The sequence below is a fragment of the Diospyros lotus genome, chromosome 12, assembly GCF_014633365.1.
Source record: "Diospyros lotus cultivar Yz01 chromosome 12, ASM1463336v1, whole genome shotgun sequence".
NCBI classification, from domain to species: Eukaryota; Viridiplantae; Streptophyta; class Magnoliopsida; order Ericales; family Ebenaceae; genus Diospyros; species Diospyros lotus.
The window spans coordinates 30,408,985-30,427,851 of record NC_068349.1 but is presented as its reverse complement, the minus strand read 5'-3'; the positions used below and the strand labels follow the sequence as shown (position 1 = coordinate 30,427,851).

Here is an 18,867-nt window from a genome sequence, read left to right as displayed (position 1 = left end):
TTTTAACTCAGTTTGTCACATTAGAATGCAAGCGTTTTGATGATTCAAACTTAAACCAAAATATTATTTTCAATAGCGAGTTTAATTTGTTTTAACTCCTTATCTTATCTATTACTTTCCTACAGTTATTATTCGATGTTTTAGCAAATTTTTTGATTTCTTCAAACTTATTATAGAGAGTAATGTGTTTCGTTGTATCTATCACTTTTAGAGAGGGTTTTGAAAAATCTAAAAATTTATTAATATCAAGAAAAAAAAGTATGAAAATAACAGTATAAAGATAAAAGTTAAGATAAATTGAACATCCTATTAAAAGTAAGGTGTTTTATTATATTTCACCACTCCTATGAATAAGTTAGACTCACCAAAAAATCTACTACTTTCGAATGACAAGTTAGGACAGACTGAATTTGTCATTGAGAGTAGCTTATTTTATAAAAATGTAAAATTTTATTAAATTATTTAAAAAAATTGTGGAATCAGTCCTTTTGGGACTTTGGGAGGGGGGATGTGGATGAGGAAGGATGAGGATGAGAGGCTCTCTCTCTCTCTCTCTCTCTCTCTCTCTCTCTCTAGAAGAGAAGTGGTGAGTGAATGCCCGTTAATACCCTCGTGTGAAGAGAGATTGTCATAAGTATTCAGGGACTTGCAAGGCAGGTAGCTAAGGAGAAGGAATGGCAATGGAAATGGAAGGTTGCTCTTTCTCACTCAAGCATCGTCATCTTCCCTTCTCCACCACCAAACGCAAACAAGGCCAGGGCCAAACTCACCGTCATCCATCCATCATTTTGTTTGACTCTTCTCTCTTTCCTCTCTTTGTCCTCTTCCTCTTCTTCTTCTTCTTCTTCTTCTTCTTCCTCTTTTCTTTCTTTGCCCTCTTCTGTTCTGTTCTGTTCTGTTTGAGAGCGCGAGCGAGAGAGAGGGAGGGAGACCCACCTCCACCTACCCTTCTCTCCAATGGCGATCACCGCCTCCGCCAACCCATCTTCTTCATCTCTGCCTTTCTCACCGCTAAACCCACTTCTTCACCATTCTCCTCCTTCCTCCATCAGCTTCGCTGTACTCAACCGCCGTGTCACTGCCTCCACCGCCAGCAACAATAAGCTAATTCTCCAATCTCCACTCGCCCTGAATTCCTTCCGAGCCCGGCGTCTGCCGCCGTTCGTGGCATCCGCCGGCGGCAGCGGAAATGGAGGCGGTGATTACGGCGGGGGCGGGGGCGGGGGTGGTGGAGGAGACGACGATGACGCGGCAGGGAGAAATAAGTCGGAGATAATTCGAGCTCTGGCCGAGGCCGGGAGGTCTTTGGACAACATTCCCAAGGACTTGGCGGTGGCGATGGAGGCCGGGAGGATACCTGGGTCGATTGCGGCGAGGTACTTTGAACTCGAGAAGTCGCCGGTGTTCCGGTGGTTGCTGCGTTTCGGAGGGTTTAAGGAACGGTTGCTGGCTGATGATCTCTTCTTGACCAAAGTGGCCATAGAGTGTGGTGTTGGGATCTTCACTAAGGTTCGTGATTTTACTTTTTCTGTAGTATTGATGCTTTCTTGCCTGCTTCTCGATGAGTGCTTGATGATGGTGGTGATTTTATTTTGTTTCAGAAACCTTGAATTCACATCTGCTATTTGATTCAAAGTTGGTTATTTTTTTTATTTTTTTTTATTTTTTGTTGATGTTCTTTTATGATTTTGGTAAACTGGTTTTTGGGGACCTAATTTGGTACTTCTTATATGAATGATTTGGAATGAATGGCTCTTCTTGTTTTGTTCAAAAAATATCTTGTTATTGGTCACTTCACCACCTCCATCCTCCTCCGAATTTTGCCTTCACCTTTACCCTAAAGCAAGAACAGAACAAGTTACTAAGAGAAAAAAATATATATCAAAAGGAGCAATGCAGGGACCAGGGAGGTCTACATTGGACATAGGGATCTCACTTCCAAAAATCAGTGATCAATACCAGAGCGTCTCTGGCCTTGCCAATGGGTTATAGGATTTAGGGATGGAGGAAATCAGGGAGAAGAATAGAGCAGGAGAGAATTCTGAAATTTCGAATATCCTGCTTCCATACAAATAGCTCCTCTAATACAGTTCAAAAGTTGCCGTCACAACTTCTGAACAATCTTCTAACTAACCAAGTACAAGTTTGTTTATTGATCTGAATCCACCACAGTAGCTTTGCCGTGCTTGCACCATCACTTCTTGCAGCAAATCTTTCTTTAGCAGACGTCATTGTAGTTGGCTGTTATCTTCCTGCATCCGCTGCTTCTTTCAATGGAGTCAGCTGGTTCCTTGAGTGTTCCTGGTACAAGTTTCTGTGCCCCCTCCCCCTCTCTTTTTCAGATGCATCCACAGTCATTGTTTAATCCTATAAGTTGTTTCATTTCACCATTTTACAGGCCACGGTTTCAATTGAAGTTTGCAATTGAATTTGCAGAAAAGAACTCCTAATCTATGACCTTCTCCCCTATCCTTCTTGATCTGAGCGGCTTCTACTACTAATGAACCAGATTATATATATTTAAGATTCAATTCTACACTTGGTGATTGTTTGAGTTCCCTAACAAAGAGGGGGAGCCTGTGCAGTGGGAACACCCTTCAGTTATTGTATGATTTTCTATGTTCTGTCTGTTCAAAATTTGACAGTCAAACAACTATGACAACGTAACTAACTTCAAGGAGAGAGAAAGGTTTATTTCTTCTATTTCTGACTTATTTTCCATTGTTTTACCTTCTAGACTGCTGCAGAGCTGGAAAGGCGTAGAGAAAAATTCACCAAGGAGCTGGATTTTGTTTTCGCCGATGTGGTATGGCTGTCTGTTGTTGTGATGAAATTCTTATATCTTAGTTTTTCCTTGTGCATCTCTTGTCTTTGATGTATAGACACACACAAACTATTATGGCTAAGTTAGAATACTATAGTTAAGGATGCCATGAAATGAGTACATATGCAGTTCTGTTATCCATGCCATTCAGAATCACATGAGTATCAAAGTCACTGTGCAAAGAGGAATTTTATCATGCTTCTGATATTTAGGACATTTGAATATTAGTTACAAGTAAAGGCTGTGTGTGTGAGCTCCAGATACTATTTTGGGGGAGCAGCATACTAGTTATCATCCCATGATCATGGATGCAAATTGGTAAGTATAGAGAACCCCTTTAAGAGTTCTGCCTGTACTTGAACCCAAACTCAAGACTTCTACCTAGGAGCATTCAATCCATGGCAGCAACAGTTTCAGTTTTTCTGGGTCCATTAAAAAAATTGACGACCTAAAACTATGAAATCATAAACGAGGAAAATGGCATGCGTTCTTTTTTTAATGGTGCTGTAAGTGTGGCCATACACTGATTGAGGGAGCTGATTACTTTTCTATGTCATGCTGTGGCATGACTGGCACCTTGGTGTTGTTCTTATGGCGTGGCATGGCTAGCTAGTATCTTGCTGGAACCGGGATGATCTAGTTAATACAAAATTAGACTTGACAACTAGTATGCATGTCAGGACCTAGGGTTTGATTGGGAAATTGGAAGAATCCAAGGGAGAATTAGGATATAAATGGAGGGGGAAACAGATAAAAATGAAGGAGGATGTAGAAGAAAGGGGGAGAGTTCAGACAAAACAGAGAGGGAGAAAGAATTTGAGAGGGAAACGGAGTCAATTATCATTCATCAATGCCTTACTCTCCTACTTTAGCCTATTTATAGGCTGTTACATCCCTTCAGTTAGTAACAAACTGCAAATACAAAACTATAGCAGCCTAAGGTACAACAAAGAGAAAATACATGCAATAGAACAATTACTCCTATGCCCTTGGGGTCGTGACAATTCCCCCCTCCTTGAGAGGTTTCTTGTCCTCACGAAATTTATTACAATTGAGCCGTTGTTTTTTCATTCAATTCTTGTTTTCATGATCTGGTTTATTCTTTACCTTTTCTTGTTCTTTTCTCTTATTTTCCTTTTGCCTTTCCATTTCGTTTTCTCCAAAAGTAGCATTGCTATGATTTGTTGCAACCCATTCCCTATTGCTATCAAAATTAATTCCAATTGACATGTCATACCTTCAACCATATCATCTCCAATGGTAAAGAGGAATTCAAACTTCTCTACAGGCCAAAACCTGATTCAATGTTGCCGTTTTGCAACTAGAATATGAACAAGCAAAACAGCAAGAGTTTTGTTTCCATCAACAAAAAGCTTTTCCACCATCTTCTGTTTTTCAATGTGATCAATTTCTTCCAAATGCGAGCATTCTCTGTCAATCTCTAACCAACTTTGAATTGTACTCCATTGGTCATTCACTTTGATTAAAGTACAGATTTTCTCACAATTGTCTGATTTTTCAGTCACAGTTACCTGACCCAATGTAGGAAATTCGACAACTTCTTCCAATCTTGGTGGTTGATTGTCTATGCCTTCAAGAAAAACAAACTTAAAATCTTCAAACTCCAAGGTTGTTGTAGTTGTATATCCTCTACCATCTTCACAACATCATCTTCTTTGTCATCTTCAGTAGAGATCTCCTCAATTGGAGTATCTTTTACTTCCTGATTGCTGGTGTACACCAAAGGCTTACTTTCAACAGATTTTTCCTCCCAGGGAACCTCAATAACTTCTTCAGCAATTACCATTCCTTTCTTGTCATCCTGAATTGCCTAATCCAATTCAGGTTTTTCCTCATTCCTTGCAACTTACCATTCCTATTCTTAGGATCTCATCAACCTCATACCTCTCGTTAGCTGCATGAATGCTATCTTCATCATAATCCTCCTCTTCCAATGCTACTTCATCAGTTTCCTGCGCTACTTGATTGGTAGCCTTAGAAGTACCGTCAATATGCTGGCTGCTCATCGAATAATTTTTCACTCTTTCTTGTTCAGCAAACTTAATATGCCAATTGATCGATTCTGGTCTGTCTATAGGTATTGCCTTTGGATCACAGTCGAAAGTCACCTAGTTTCACTTTGCTTTTACACTTCGAATAGGAATTGCCAGAATTCTCAGTTGAGAATCATTGCACTCGCCGCCAATCAAGACTAACAATGGCAGCGACCTATACCCCAATCCAAACCAATCATTAGAACCCCTGCAACTGATCACTATCTGCTCAAGATCACTGCAAATTCAAGATTGCTCGGACTCTGTTTCGGATCGTTGTGATTCAATGATCGCCCCCAAACCTACTTCCATTTCGTGCCTTCCTTGCTCGTTGGAATCAAAGTTGCTATTGCTTTGATTCAACGATTGCCTCCAGCCGACGCCTTCTTCTCACCCAATCACCGTTCAATGGCCGTAGGACCACTGGCTCTGATACCAAATGTCAGGTAGGGTTTGAATGGGAAATTAGAAGAATCTGAGGGAGAATTAGGACAAAAATGGAGGGGGACACAGATAGAAGTGAGGGAGAGAGAATTTGAGAGGGAAACATAGTCAACTATCATTCATCAATGCCTTATTCTCTCCTACTTTAGCCTATTTATAGGCTGTTACATCCCTTCAGTTAGTAACAAACTTCAAGTACAATACTACAACAGCCTAAGGGACAACAAAGAAAAATACATGCAATAGAACAATTACTCCTATGTCCTTGGGGTGTGACAATGCATCCAATAATAGTCCCTAGTCAAGCCATGCCTATGACTGGATTCATATATAACCTCAAGGAAGGGAGAGAAAACATGAAGATGAAGAGTGAAGAAGAGAGAAAGCCGAGATAGAACTCTTTTAAAGAGGTCAGTATTTGATAATGCTATAAATTCCTTACACTAGGTGCCATGTATGCCTATAAAGACACTGCATTTGGGAAGGGAAAGAAATTTAATTAGGAATCAAAACTTGACACTATCATTTCCTCTTTTAGGACATATTTTGGTTCTGCCATCTGGATGCTCGCCTTATTGTCAGATAATAACAGCAGTTTTGGTAGTTAACTGTCTTAAGTCTATTCTGTTCAAAAATGTCCTCAAACTTCTTCTAATCCTTCCTATGAAAAATTTGTATCTCTAATAGAACAAAGCACTTCAGTCACTATGTTTGCGATTTCATTCCCAACATTTCAAAATGTTATGAAAATTGCATTTATCACGAAAAATATACTGAAATTTTGCAGTTGAAAGAAAAACAAATGTTAATCTAAAGACAGACTCTGCATTACAAAATCATCTCAATTTTCTTTCAGTTCTTTAAATTGTTAAAATAATTTCTCTCCTAAGGAAGTAATTGTGCGTTTGAAATGGAGTATTTGTTAATTTTGAATATATATACACATGTACATATTATTTGGTGTTAAACTAATAGCAGCAACATATGGGTATTCTTCATTGCTTCTGAAGCATAGATTGTTGAGATTTGTTCCTTTTTACAGTTTTACTTCTCCTACTTGTATATCGCCAATCTTCACCTGAAGCAGTTTTATATAGTTACCTTAGCTTAGTTGGTCCTAGAGTTGTTTGGAAGGAACCTTCTGGTGAGAACATGCTTTCTTATTTAAATGACTTTACAGCTCATATAAATGATTTTGATTGAGGTCATGAGCAAAAAGATGACATCTAAGATAAAAGTAAATTAAAGAATACAGTGCTTAGTAGAATACAAATTACTAAACCGGTTTGGATAATGTACTTATGTTATTGAACTTAGTGAGTATAGAACATATGCTTATTTGTTCATGTGAAACAACTTTTATTAGAAGGCTTGAATTATTTCATATGATTTTGGTTAAGGAAATTGGATTTTGTACTTAAGCATATAACTCTAATGAGTGTGGTTTTAGGTGATGGCTCTCATTGCAGATTTCATGCTCGTCTGGCTTCCTGCTCCTACTGTTTCTCTTCGGCCAGCTCTAGCAGTCAGTGCTGGACCTGTTGCAAAGTTTTTCTATGGCTGTCCTGATAATGCTTTTCAGGTTATTATTGTTGACATTTGTTCAAACTACAACTCACATAAATTGCAGTCAGATAAACCTGATTTTGATACCTGTTTGCAGGTGGCATTGGCTGGTACATCTTATTCCTTTTTACAGAGAGTAGGAGCCATTGTGGTACGATTCTGTATTCCTTTGATCATTCTGAAACACCACTCTTGAAACGAAAAAAAATGTTACTGAATCCCATTCTTCCATGTAGCGTAATGGGGCCAAGCTATTTGCAGTTGGAACTGGTGCTTCTTTGGTAAGTTGAAATATACCATACATGTCTCTAATCTCCTGATTGGGATTTGGACATTTTTTCTTCTAAGGGGTCCCTGCTATGTTCTGATGTCTATCTTTATGCTCCCTTGTTGTCTACTGGGAAGTCACGATGATTTCTCCTCTTTTTACCATTTCTATTGCAAAACTTTCTGATTTATTTTCTAGCTAAACACAATATCTTTTATCCTAGAGGTCATCTCATTTTTGGGACAGTTAGTGTGGAGTTGTCGAAATAGTATATCACCAAATACCTAGGCAGTAACGCAACATTTGAACCAATTATGTGAAACATGACCAAAATATTGTTATTTCAGAACACTTCTATGTACCAGTTAATTGCTTTGTTGAGAGTTCATAGGGAAGGGACTTACTCATACAAGTTTCAAGTATGGTGATTTAAACCATTAGACCATAAACAAAAGTTACTTAGGTGTGTACGTATAGTAACCGAAGAACTGATAATTTGTTATTGTTTTTGTATATAAATGTATGTGCATCACATGCCTATAGTTGTGTGTTTAGATTTTAAGAACTATCGCATGTCTCTGCCATTTTGTATCCGTCTTTGTGGCCCTCATTCAATAACTAGCTAGCACGTGGATGGAGGATTGAGTCAATTACTTATTTGTTAGTCATTTTGTATCCATCTTTGTGGCCCTCATTCAACACGTGGATGGAGGATTGAGTCAATTACTTATTTGCTAGTGAATCCCATAAAGAACATCACCTGCTTCTAGATTTGTTTATCAAGCATTATTGGTATATGATCCACAAAATGGCAGAAAATGTTGACAGCAGCTTCTTTCAGGTTGGTACGGGTGTGACAAATGCCTTGATCAATGTTCGAAAGGCTATTGATAAAACTTTTGCCGGTGAAGCTGAGGATGTACCGGTATTGTCAACCAGTATTGCCTATGGTGTCTACATGGCAGTGTCTAGCAACCTTAGGTACGTGAATTTCCAAAACCAGCATTGTCTTCATCTAATAAGCAAACTAGGTCAGAATGAGACGCAGTTGATAATTGCCCTTTTGCTCAGCAGTTCGTGCGATTGATTCCAGGGTCTTGCAATTCATTTTGTTCTTCGCAGGTACCAAGTTCTAGCCGGAGTTATTGAACAGCGGATGTTAGAACCTTTGTTACACCAACATAAGGTTGTACTCGGTGCAATGTGCTTTGCTGTTCGTACTGGCAACACATTCTTGGGGTCCTTGATGTAAGAATTGCTAACATGACTTTTTGATTCTTTTTAGTGTTCTATTTTCGATGTGGAAAATTCATTTTTGTGTTATTATTGGATGGACAGGTGGGTGGATTATGCACGTTGGGTTGGAGTCCAGAAGATAAGAGATTGAATTGGGCACAAAGACAAGTGGTGCTTGTATTGATTCAGTTTTGTACAAATGATGATGGCAACGCTTGGTCTGTGTGGATGCTTTCCAGTTTTGCTGTCTTTCTATTTCATTCAAAGTGTACCTAGAGTTATAAACCATTCATTGCAATCTAAGGTAAATGGCATGTTATATTATCCATCTCCTGTGTCCGAACCCTTATAATTATGCAATGTAGATGTTCTTGCTAGTCCTCTGCTTGCAACATTGATGAATGTGACCATACTATCAGTCTCTAATATGAGAGAGATGAAGGCCTTGTAGAAGATGAAGTCATTAATCACCGAATTGAAATTCATGTAGTTAACCCATGTATTGGGGATTAAGGGTTTGTCTTCATGTGCGTTGTTGCATTGCAGCAAACAATCCTATTCCAGATGGGCATGACTGGTGAACTTGACACACAAAGATTCCATAACAATTCAATTCAATTCAATTCCTGAAGCGCCAATCTCGGCTTAAGCATTTGGATCTTAAATAAACGGAAAAAAGTATCTCTTGCAGGTACCATGAAGCTCTTCACCTCAGTACTTTGTTTCAATGAGTAAAAACCATAACTTCTAATTTGTTATCACTACTGGGAGGCATTGCGTCAACTGTAAGTCAATCAACTAACCATATATTATTGTAATAATGAACGATAGAGATGAGTACGTTGAGCTGTGCAAGACCACATGGTCGCAATACCGAAGCAACGGATATATATTACTAAGGTTAGGAAGGGCATAAATAGAGAAGGTAATGGGTTCAGTTTAAAAAATCAAGCCTTTACACATTCTAAAATCAAAGGAACATTGGGATAAAGCTACCTCACTGGGTTGTCACGCTCTTTGCAAGATTGCGTGGCTGGTCAACATTGTAGCCGCGCAGAACGGTTAGATGATAGGCCAACAACTGCACCCAAACAGAAAAAAAAAAAAAAGAAAAAGAATTAATAAAGACGACAGGATGCATATGGACTCAGACAGATGAAAATTTGAACAGATTATCAGAACAGGGAACAAAGTAATTTGTAGCTGCAAATAGAGCAGATTAGGCAGCAGAAACAAAGGCACTTATTCATCACTTGTCCAGAGAAGGAAAAGTGCGTATGCCAAGTGCTTTTAGCACATTTTAGTACTTGAAATGGCAGATGAAGTAGAGGAGGGGATTCGTGTTACATGAAACCTTACTAGAAATGTAAGTTAATTATATTTGTAACTTAAATTAGAATGACAAGCAGTCAGTATTCAGGAATCAGGAGCAGAGATAGTCTATCCCTTGTTTTGCTTCCAGCTGACATCATAATAGTATTTGGAGAAGGCACGGGAAAAAGATATGATGAAGTTAAATAATACAAAAATCCTTTTGACAAGTTTTATGTATTAACAACATACAAACATATAAAGGGCGATAATGCATGCATGGAAATTGTCAACTGGAAATTAGCAGGAAATCAACAGATCTGTAAGCCCCCCCTAATCAGAGGTGAAGAGAATAACTAACTAAGCAAGTAAATGTATACAATACCGAAGCGTAAAGAACGGTAATAAAATAAATAAATAATGACTAAGAGGTTGCAAGACTAGAAAAAGCACAAGGGAGGTATCAAAACCAAAACGCATAATCTTTAGGCTGTGCAAATATTATTAACGTCTATTGTTGATACCAGCAAGATAGCAGTAAACTGCATCAACAGAAACAAAATATTTTGCAAGTCCCAGGTCATAATTACTCATGAGAAATTCCGAACATAGTTTATTTTTTCATCTACGGCAAATTTCCATTCTCGGAAGGGCAAGCAGGAAAATGCACATACCATCTCCCAGGGGATTAGAGAAAACTATGTTTTAGTAGCACAAAATTGTCAATTAACACAATCAAGTCACCCTCAAGAACTCACAGCAGTATGACACTACAAGTACCAATATAATTTGCAATGCATATTGGCAAATACTTTATACACATTAAAGCAGCCCTTATACCTAAAGCTCCTAGATTCTGCATCATAAGAGTTACTGCATAACAGCTTTTTGCAAAATAAATAAGTTACTATTTTTTGTAATCGATGCCAACCACTAATTATCCAGTTTTGCACAAATGAAGAAAGACTTAGAATATATATTGAAATGGTCTGACTGAAGTACCTGCAATGGAACTACATTTATTACGGGTTGAAGACAATCCTCAACCTGAGGAACTTCAATTACTCTACAAGAACCACCCACACACACAGATGCTGAGTCCCCTTTCGAACACATCACAATAAGTCGGCCTTTCCGGGCATGAAGTTGCTGAATAACTGATTGTTGCTTACTGTCCACAACAAGAAGATGTCAGCATGCATTGATATTTGTAACTTCCAAAAGAAGTAACTATTATTTACTGCAGAAAAACTAACCTGAAACAAGCATCACGGGTAGCAATAACAACAATTGGAAGATTTTCATCAACCAGAGCCAAAGGGCCATGTTTCATTTCACCCGCAAGAATTCCTTCACTGTGCATAAGTGCCACCTCCTTCACTTTCAAGGCCCCCTCAAGGGCAGTTGCATAGTTGTACCCTCGCCCAAAAACAAGTAGGGACTGCTCAGCAATCAATAGTTTTGCAAGATCCTTCATTTCCTGGTCAAGCTTCAGAACCTCTCTGACTTTGCCTGGAGAATAAAAACTTATAGGTAACTAGAAGAATGTAATAGAAATGTCAGAATAAGCCTTTAAACTGCATGCCTATTCAGGAACAAACAGAAGATCTACAAATCATCAATATGGCAGGGAAGAAAGCTAAATGACGCATACCTGGCAATTCACATAGCCCATCAATTATGGTCTCTCTTCTTCCTTGACTGGATATTGCATCATCGCCAATAGCTAGTGCCAACATAGCCATCACTACTATTTGACTTGTATAGGCCTGTTGGAGAGCAATCAGAAGAAAAAAAAAGTCAAAACAATAATGATGCATAAAATACCTTAGTCCCTTACAAAGCAATGTTTCTACCTTGGTACTAGCCACACCAATCTCAGCACCAGCATTAATGTGAACACCACAGTGCGTGTTCCTGGCAATTGCACTACCAACTGTGTTTGTAATTCCAACACATAAAGCACCATTCTCTAATGCATACTCTAATGCATTTAATGTATCTGCAGTTTCGCCAGATTGACTAACAAAAACAGCCGTATCTTCTCTATATATTGGTCCCTGCCTATCCAGCAGATCACTTGCAATCTCCATTGTAACAGGAATACCTGTATATTTTACAAAAGAGAAAAAGTTAGGTATTAGATTATAATAATCAGTATTATCAAAAGCTCCAATACATAGGAGCTCTAGGAGTACCTACCAGAAAGTTCTTCTAATATGGGTCTTGCTGCTAAAGCAGCATTATAGCTGGTGCCACATCCAATAAAAACTATACGTCTGCTTCTCCTGATAGTTTTTAGGTGATCCTTCAGTCCACCCAAAAGAACAGTTTTAGCTTTGCACGAACCTCCACGTATAAGTCTCCCTCTCATTGTCGTTCTTAGAGATTCTGGTTGTTCATGGATTTCTTTCTGCATATAATGCTCATAATTTCCTTTATTTATTTGCTCAACCTCCATATCAAGAAATGATAGTGCACGTTGCACCGAAGCAGGTCTAACAAGACTGCCACTGTGTTTTCCTTTGTGATCAAACTTGAGGATTGAAACAGCTCCATCCTGAAGCAACCACCACCAAATGCAGGTGAAAATCTCTTGCTCTTTAAGCAATTATACCAGAAGATATCAATGATTTAATCAAAATAGAATCCTTAGCAAGTGAGCACATTTAACCTCAGAAGACTGACTAATATAAGAGGGGAGGGGGGGAGTAATCTAGAAAAGGATCGGACTACTGATAACTCAATTACAAAAAAGTTATATCAACTAGAAAGTATAGAAAAAATGTCAGAATAACAACTGCAGGTAGAAGATCCATAATGTGGTAACTGAGCAACAAAGGATTTTGAGGCACCTTTGTAGCACAACCTTGGTGATCTTGTATACTTGGGGTGATGAGACAATAAGAATATCACCTGGATATCAGGGCTTAATCTACTTGTTTCTGTCTTTATCCATGGTTATCATGCAGGGCTGCAAAAATCACTGTTAACAGAATCTCTAATAATTTGGGTTGCCTTTCCATAGTCGCAAGGGATTTTGGTCTCAATTGATTGATTATGGCAGCTTTACTGGTAAGCTACTTGACAATGAATGTTGGGATTTTTGTATGTCTTGTTCATGGCATATAATGTTAACATCTATAGGGAACTACATTACCTAAACACTAGAATTATCTTATAAATAACGTTACAGTATACGACCCACATTGTGAATGAGAATGCAACGATAATGTCACCAAAAAACATGAAGATATTTCATAGTATCCAACAATCAAAATTAGGTATTACAATTTCCCTTTCCTAGCAAATAAAGTATACCATCTTAGGAAACTGTACACGTGCAGCTTTAAAGTTAAAGGGGTATCATCACAAAACCAAAAAGAAGAAAAGAAAAAGGAAAAGGAAAAAAGATACAAAAAATTGGAGACTTCTTAGTGGCCAACTTCCTTGGATTATCTCTACAGGACCAAAAAGAATTGTAAAGTGAAAATTATAGCTTAAAATTCAAATCTCTGCACAGAGCTTCCACTATCCCTAATAATCCATTAAGTTAAGAAACACTAGCACTTTAAAAGGTCTCATCTCATATCAGACTCTGACACTTGTAAGGAAGTCCTAAAAATGCTTGTAGAAAATAGTTTATGAACCCAGGGATGGCCTGGTGATCAGAGGCTATAACAGTTTCCTCAGCCATCGAGAATCAAACCTCTTTGGGGGCGAACCTACATATAAAATTTCTGTGTGCTTGCCTATTACAAGTGGTTTGATGACTATTATGTACGTCTGATAGATTCACCTGAGAAAAATAGCTACAATTTCTCACCACCATTCGAGAAAACAAAAAAAAAGAAAAAAGAAAAGAAAACTGCTCTAGATGTCTGATTATTTTTGGATTTCTCTAGGACTGAAACATTTTGTACACATAGGAAACACGTGTTCCATAATATGAGTTAGAACCACATTATAACTTAAAAAAGATAAGTTACTGATAAAATATATTCTCTATTCTCCTTATTTATCTTGTATTTTATCTATCTTGTACTTTATCTTTATCTTATTTCTTTCTTGATTAGGTTTATTTGTATTTTTCTTTGTTGTAATCTAGTCCTATAAAATAGGAATATAATCTCTAAAATCTAGGAGAATTCTTTGGAGAATTCTTAGGAAACTCTTGTATAAATATTTTTCATTCATATCAATAAAACATATGGGAATACCGCTTCCCTTCCTCATTTTCTACATGGTATCAGAGCCTCGTTAATAGGCTAATACAGTAAACCCTAGTGCCTTCATTGCACAGCCATTTTTTGTTCTTCCAAAGTGCCTTCATTGCACTGTTCAAGTTGGAACTCCTCTGTCCTGCCATCATCTTGCAGCACCACTACCACCATTAGGTTTGCCATCTCTAGATCGGCCAACCCCAAAAAAATCATCGGAAACCGGAACCCCACGCGCCACCGTTCAAGCTCACTCCGACTCCATGCGCCGGCGCGTGAAGAAGCGTCCGCTGCCCTTTCGCCTCCGGCTGCTCCAGATCTGATCTCCAGCGTCTCTCTACCCCATCCCTAGTGTCAAAATCTTCCGTCGCTGAGTGCTTTCGTTGCTGTCAATTTGCTTCTTCCGTTGCTGGTGTCAAACTACCTGTTGCTGTCTTATTTTTCTTTCTACCGATACTGTTGCTGAGTCTTCACCATGACAGACACTTCTGAGACAAAGAACGGTGCTTCATCTGACATGCCAATGGGGAGTTTGTCTAACAATGACCTTCTAGGGTTACATCAGTCTTATAGGCTTGATGGAAGGAGCTACTTACAATGGGCGCAGCTTGTGCGGACTTTCTTGAAAGGAAGAGGAAAGATGGCCCATCTAACCGAGCCTAGTCTAGATGCTAAAGACCCTAATTTTGCTGCATGGGAAGTAGAGGATTCCTTGATAGTGTCTTGGTTATGGGGCTCAATGCACCCTGAGGTAAGTAAAAATTGCATGTTTTTGTCTACGGCTAAGGAGATTTGGGATACTGCAAAGCGTACTTATTCTAAAGTGCAAAATGTCTCGGCTATTTTTGATATCAAGATGAAAATAAGTGGTACTTAACAGGGTTCTCTAGCTGTCACCGAGTACTATAATAAAATGAATGGATATTGACTTGAGTTGGATCATTATCAAGATATCAAGATGAAATATAGTGAAGATGCAGCCACCATAACTGCAATATTTGAAAGAGATAGGGTAGTTGAATTTTTAGCAGGCCTTAATGGTAATTTTGATCAAGTAAGGGTGCAGGTCCTAGGGAAAGACAAAATTCCTTCTTTAAATGAAGTCTTTGCTATTGTTCGTAGTGAGGAGTATAGGAGAATTGCTATGCTAAATGAGACTTCACTTGAGGGATCTGCAATGGCAACTAACAAGAAAGATGCTTCTCGGTTTAGGTCACAATAAGGTGGGAATGTTTTTAATCCTAAAGCTCAAAATAAAAATGGTTTATGGTGTTTTTTTTGTAAGAAACCCAGGCATACCAAGGAGACTTGTTTTAGACTCCATGGGAAAGAAGTGATACTGAATAAGGTAGGAGGAATGAAAAATCTTCAGAATTTTCAACCCCGACAGCAAGTTCAAGCCTATCAAGCTGCCAAAGAGGAAGAGACTGCATTGGAGAAGACAGATTCAGTTACAATTGATTCATCTATCATGACCAAACAGCTTAATGCTGAAGAAATCAGCAAGCTTAAAAGCTTCCTAAAGACTATTCAAGGTGGTTCTTGTTCCATGGCCCAAACAGGTATTTGCTTGAATTCTGAATCTAGTATTGCCTCACATACTATTAGGAATAATCTATGAATTCTAGATTCGAGGGCTACTAATCATATGGCCTTTGATATAAATGTCTTCGATTCCTATACCCCACTAAGTAGCTCCAAAAAGATAATGGTAGCCAATGGTAATACAATTCCTATAGTTGGACATGGTAATGTAAATCTTAATTTCTCATTGCCTATGCAACATGTTCTTCATGTCCCAAATCTTTCTAGCAACTTGATTTCTGTTCATAAGCTAACCAAGGATCTAAATTGTTGCGTTGTCTTTTTCCCAAACAAATGTGAATTTCAGGCTCTGGACACGGGGAAGAAGATTGGAGTTGGTGAGGAATGGAATGGGTTGTATTTTCTGAAGACATGCAGTGCTGATCTTAAGGGGGAGATACCTTCAGCCTACTCTTCTCAACCAGCTTCAGCTTCTTTGATTCCTATTCAACCAACTATTTCAATTCATGATTTTTGGCTTCAACATTGTCGTTTAGGGCACCCAGCCATTAGTACTATGCAGTCTATGTTTCCAACTATGCTTAGAAATTTGGACATTTCTAATCTTCATTGTGATGTGTGTGAACTTTCTAAACATCATAGAGTTTCATATCCTGTGAGTAACAATTTATCTTCTCTTCCATTTACTTTGATTCATTCAGATGTGTGGGGACCATCTAAAATTCCTAATTGTTCTGGGGCTAAGTGGTTTATTACCTTTATTGATGATTGTACAAGAACAACTTGGGTTTATCTTTTAAAGAATAAGGCTACTATTAGTTCTATCTTGCCTATTTTCTATAAGATGATATCTACTCAATTTGGGCCTCAAATTAAAAAATTCCAAACTGATAATGCAAGAGACTACTTCAATCATCACTTGCATAACTTCTTCCAGCAAGTAGATATAATTCATGAGTCTTCATGTGTTGATACTCCTCAACATAATGGTGTAGTAGAAAGAAAAATGAGACATTTGCTCAATGTTACTAGAGCTCTCTTACTACATCATTCTGTCCCTAGGTTTTTCTAGGGGGAGGCAGTTTTGACTGCTGCCTACCTAATTAACCGAGTTCCTTATACTCTTCTAAAACACCAAAGCCCAATTCAATGCTTGTCCACTTATTTTCCAACAGTGTTTTCTCATACTCCTCTTCCTTTGAGAGTCTTTGGTTGTATTGCTTTTGTCCATGTATCCAAACATCATAGGGATAAACTGGACCCTCGAGCCCTCAAATGTGTGTTTCTTGGTTATTCACCCACTCAAAAAGGGTATAAGTGTTATCACCCTGCTACTAGAAAAATTTATGTGACCAAAGATGTTACATTTGTTGAAAATCAGTCATTCTTTGGTCCTCCTAGTGCTGATATTCAAGATACACATATATCTTGGGCTGATATAAATAATGATCTTCCCATTTTGGAAACCTCTCATGATTTGCAGATTCATGCTCCATCTAACTCTTCCTTAGATGAACAGAACTAGCCGGAACCTCCAGAAGAACAACTGCCATCCACTCCAATTCGATTCAAAGGATCTCCCTATGTATTTAAGAGAAGAACACAACAACAGCAGCCCATTCCAGAACCTCTTCCAGCACCAATTTCCTCTCCTAATCCAAGTAATGAAACCTCATGTTGTTGTCCCTCTGATTCTCAGCCCAATTCTGCCACATCTAATTCACTACTTGCATCAATTACTAATGACCTTGATCTACCAATTGCCCTTCGCAAAGGGAGTAGAAGTTGCACCCAACACCCTTTGGCCAATTATATGTCATATCACTACTTATCTCCAAATCATAAGGCTTTTCTGACTTCCTTAGACACAATTCCTATTCCTAAGACAGTTAATGAGGCTTTCCAAGATCAGAATTGGGTTCAAGCAATGCAGGAGGAGATGAGGGCCTTAGAAAAAAATCAGACATGGGACATTGTCCCTAAGCCAAAGGGAGTCAAGCCCGTAGGTTGCCGATGGGTTTTTAACCTCAAATATAATGCAGATGGGTCCCTAGAAAGGTATAAGGCAAGACTAGTTGCTAAGGGATACACACAAACTTATGGTATTGATTACCTATAAAGTTTTGCTTCAGTAGCCAAAATGTCAACTATGCGTATCCTATTAGCCCTAGCAGCGCACTATGGCTGGAAGTTGCACCAATTTTTGCATGGAGATTTAGAGGAAGAGGTGTTCATGGGACCTCCTCCCGGCTTTGATAAAGGGTTGCCCGAACAGGTATGCAAATTAAGAAAAGCTTTTTATGGCCTTAAACAATCTTCTCGAGCTTGGTTTGATCATTTTTCTAAAGCCATGAGACATATGGGTTATTCTCAAAATAGGGGTGATCACACTCTTTTCTTTAAGCATTCTTGTGGGGGAAGGGTAACAGCTCTTTTGGTTTATGTGGATGATATTATTGTCACTGGAAATGACTGTAAGGAGCAGGTATAACTTAAGAATAATCTATCCAAGACTTTTGAAATTAAAGATCTTGGCATTTTGAAGTATTTTTTGGGTATAGAGGTAGCTTATTCTAAAGTAGGTATCTTCTTATCCCAAAGAAAATATATTCTTGATCTATTGCATGAGACAAGTTTGCTAGGTGGCAAAGGTGCAAGTACTCCAGTGGAATTTAATGTTAAACTATGTGATCAAGGTAAATCGATGGATAAAAGGAGGTATCAACAATTGGTCATTAGTAAGTTTGGTTAGTCAGTTCATGCATTGTCCTACAGAAGATCATATGCAAGTTGTACGACGAATAATGTGCTATTTAAAGACAACTCTAGGTAAAGGAATCCTATTTAAAGTTGGGATAGATTTGGATATCACAGGATACACTGATGCCGACTATGGAGGGTCTTTGGTTGATAGACGTCCTACCACAGGTTATTGTGTCTTCTTAGGTGGAAATTTGGTTTCTCGAAGGAGTAAAAAGCAAGGGGTAGTAGCTTGATCAAGTGCAAAAGCCGAATTTCGGGCACTAGCAATGGGCCTACGTGAGTTGCTGTGGTTGCGAATTATTTTGGAAGATTTGAGGATTTTCAACCATGGGCCAATCAAATTGTGTTGTGATAATAAGTCAGCTATAAGTATAGCACATAATCCTGTACAGCATGATCGCACCAAACATGCGGAGATAGATAAACATTTTATTAAGGAAAAATTGGAAGCCAGATTGATTTGCATTCTGTATGTGTCTTCGGAAGAACAGTTGGCTGATTGTTTGACCAAAAGGCTGCCTCCTAAACGGTTTGAAGACTTGGTATGCAAGCTAGGGATGGTTGATATCCATTCCCCAGCTTGAGGGGGAGTGATAAAATATATTCTCTATTCTCCTTATTTATCTTGTATTTTAT

The 18,867-nt window shown here is 38.5% G+C and overlaps 2 protein-coding genes across 2 annotated transcripts in view; one reads left to right on the top strand and one right to left on the bottom strand.

The window, feature by feature from the left end:
- The first annotated feature begins 697 nt into the window (after positions 1-697).
- LOC127787707 (protein RETICULATA-RELATED 4, chloroplastic-like) lies at positions 698-8,720 on the top strand. Its single transcript, XM_052315778.1, has 8 exons — positions 698-1,509; positions 2,738-2,806; positions 6,773-6,904; positions 6,986-7,039; positions 7,125-7,169; positions 7,998-8,137; positions 8,279-8,404; positions 8,495-8,720. The coding sequence occupies exons 1-8, from the start codon at positions 958-960 to the stop codon at positions 8,541-8,543; spliced, it is 1,167 nt and encodes a 388-aa protein (XP_052171738.1). The 5' UTR covers positions 698-957; the 3' UTR covers positions 8,544-8,720.
- Positions 7,997-18,867, bottom strand: part of LOC127787706 (glutamine--fructose-6-phosphate aminotransferase [isomerizing] 1) — a 30,619-nt gene continuing 19,748 nt past the window's right edge. The window contains exons 6-11 of the mRNA XM_052315777.1: positions 11,906-12,263; positions 11,560-11,810; positions 11,358-11,472; positions 10,960-11,215; positions 10,706-10,874; positions 7,997-9,473 (exon numbers count right to left, since the gene is read on the bottom strand). Of these exons, the coding sequence (XP_052171737.1) occupies positions 9,390-9,473; positions 10,706-10,874; positions 10,960-11,215; positions 11,358-11,472; positions 11,560-11,810; positions 11,906-12,263 (1,233 nt within the window). The 3' untranslated portion in view covers positions 7,997-9,389. The remainder of the gene's footprint in view (positions 9,474-10,705; positions 10,875-10,959; positions 11,216-11,357; positions 11,473-11,559; positions 11,811-11,905; positions 12,264-18,867) is intronic.

Bases quoted from the DNA above. Each gene is read 5' to 3' on its own strand.
- LOC127787707 (XM_052315778.1), top strand. From the start codon at position 958: ATGGCGATCACCGCCTCCGCCAACCCATCTTCTTCATCTCTGCCTTTC. The intron at 7,170-7,997 runs GTAAGTTGAAAT...AGCTTCTTTCAG, and splicing joins TTGGAACTGGTGCTTCTTTG to GTTGGTACGGGTGTGACAAA. The intron at 8,138-8,278 runs GTACGTGAATTT...TGTTCTTCGCAG, and splicing joins GCAGTGTCTAGCAACCTTAG to GTACCAAGTTCTAGCCGGAG.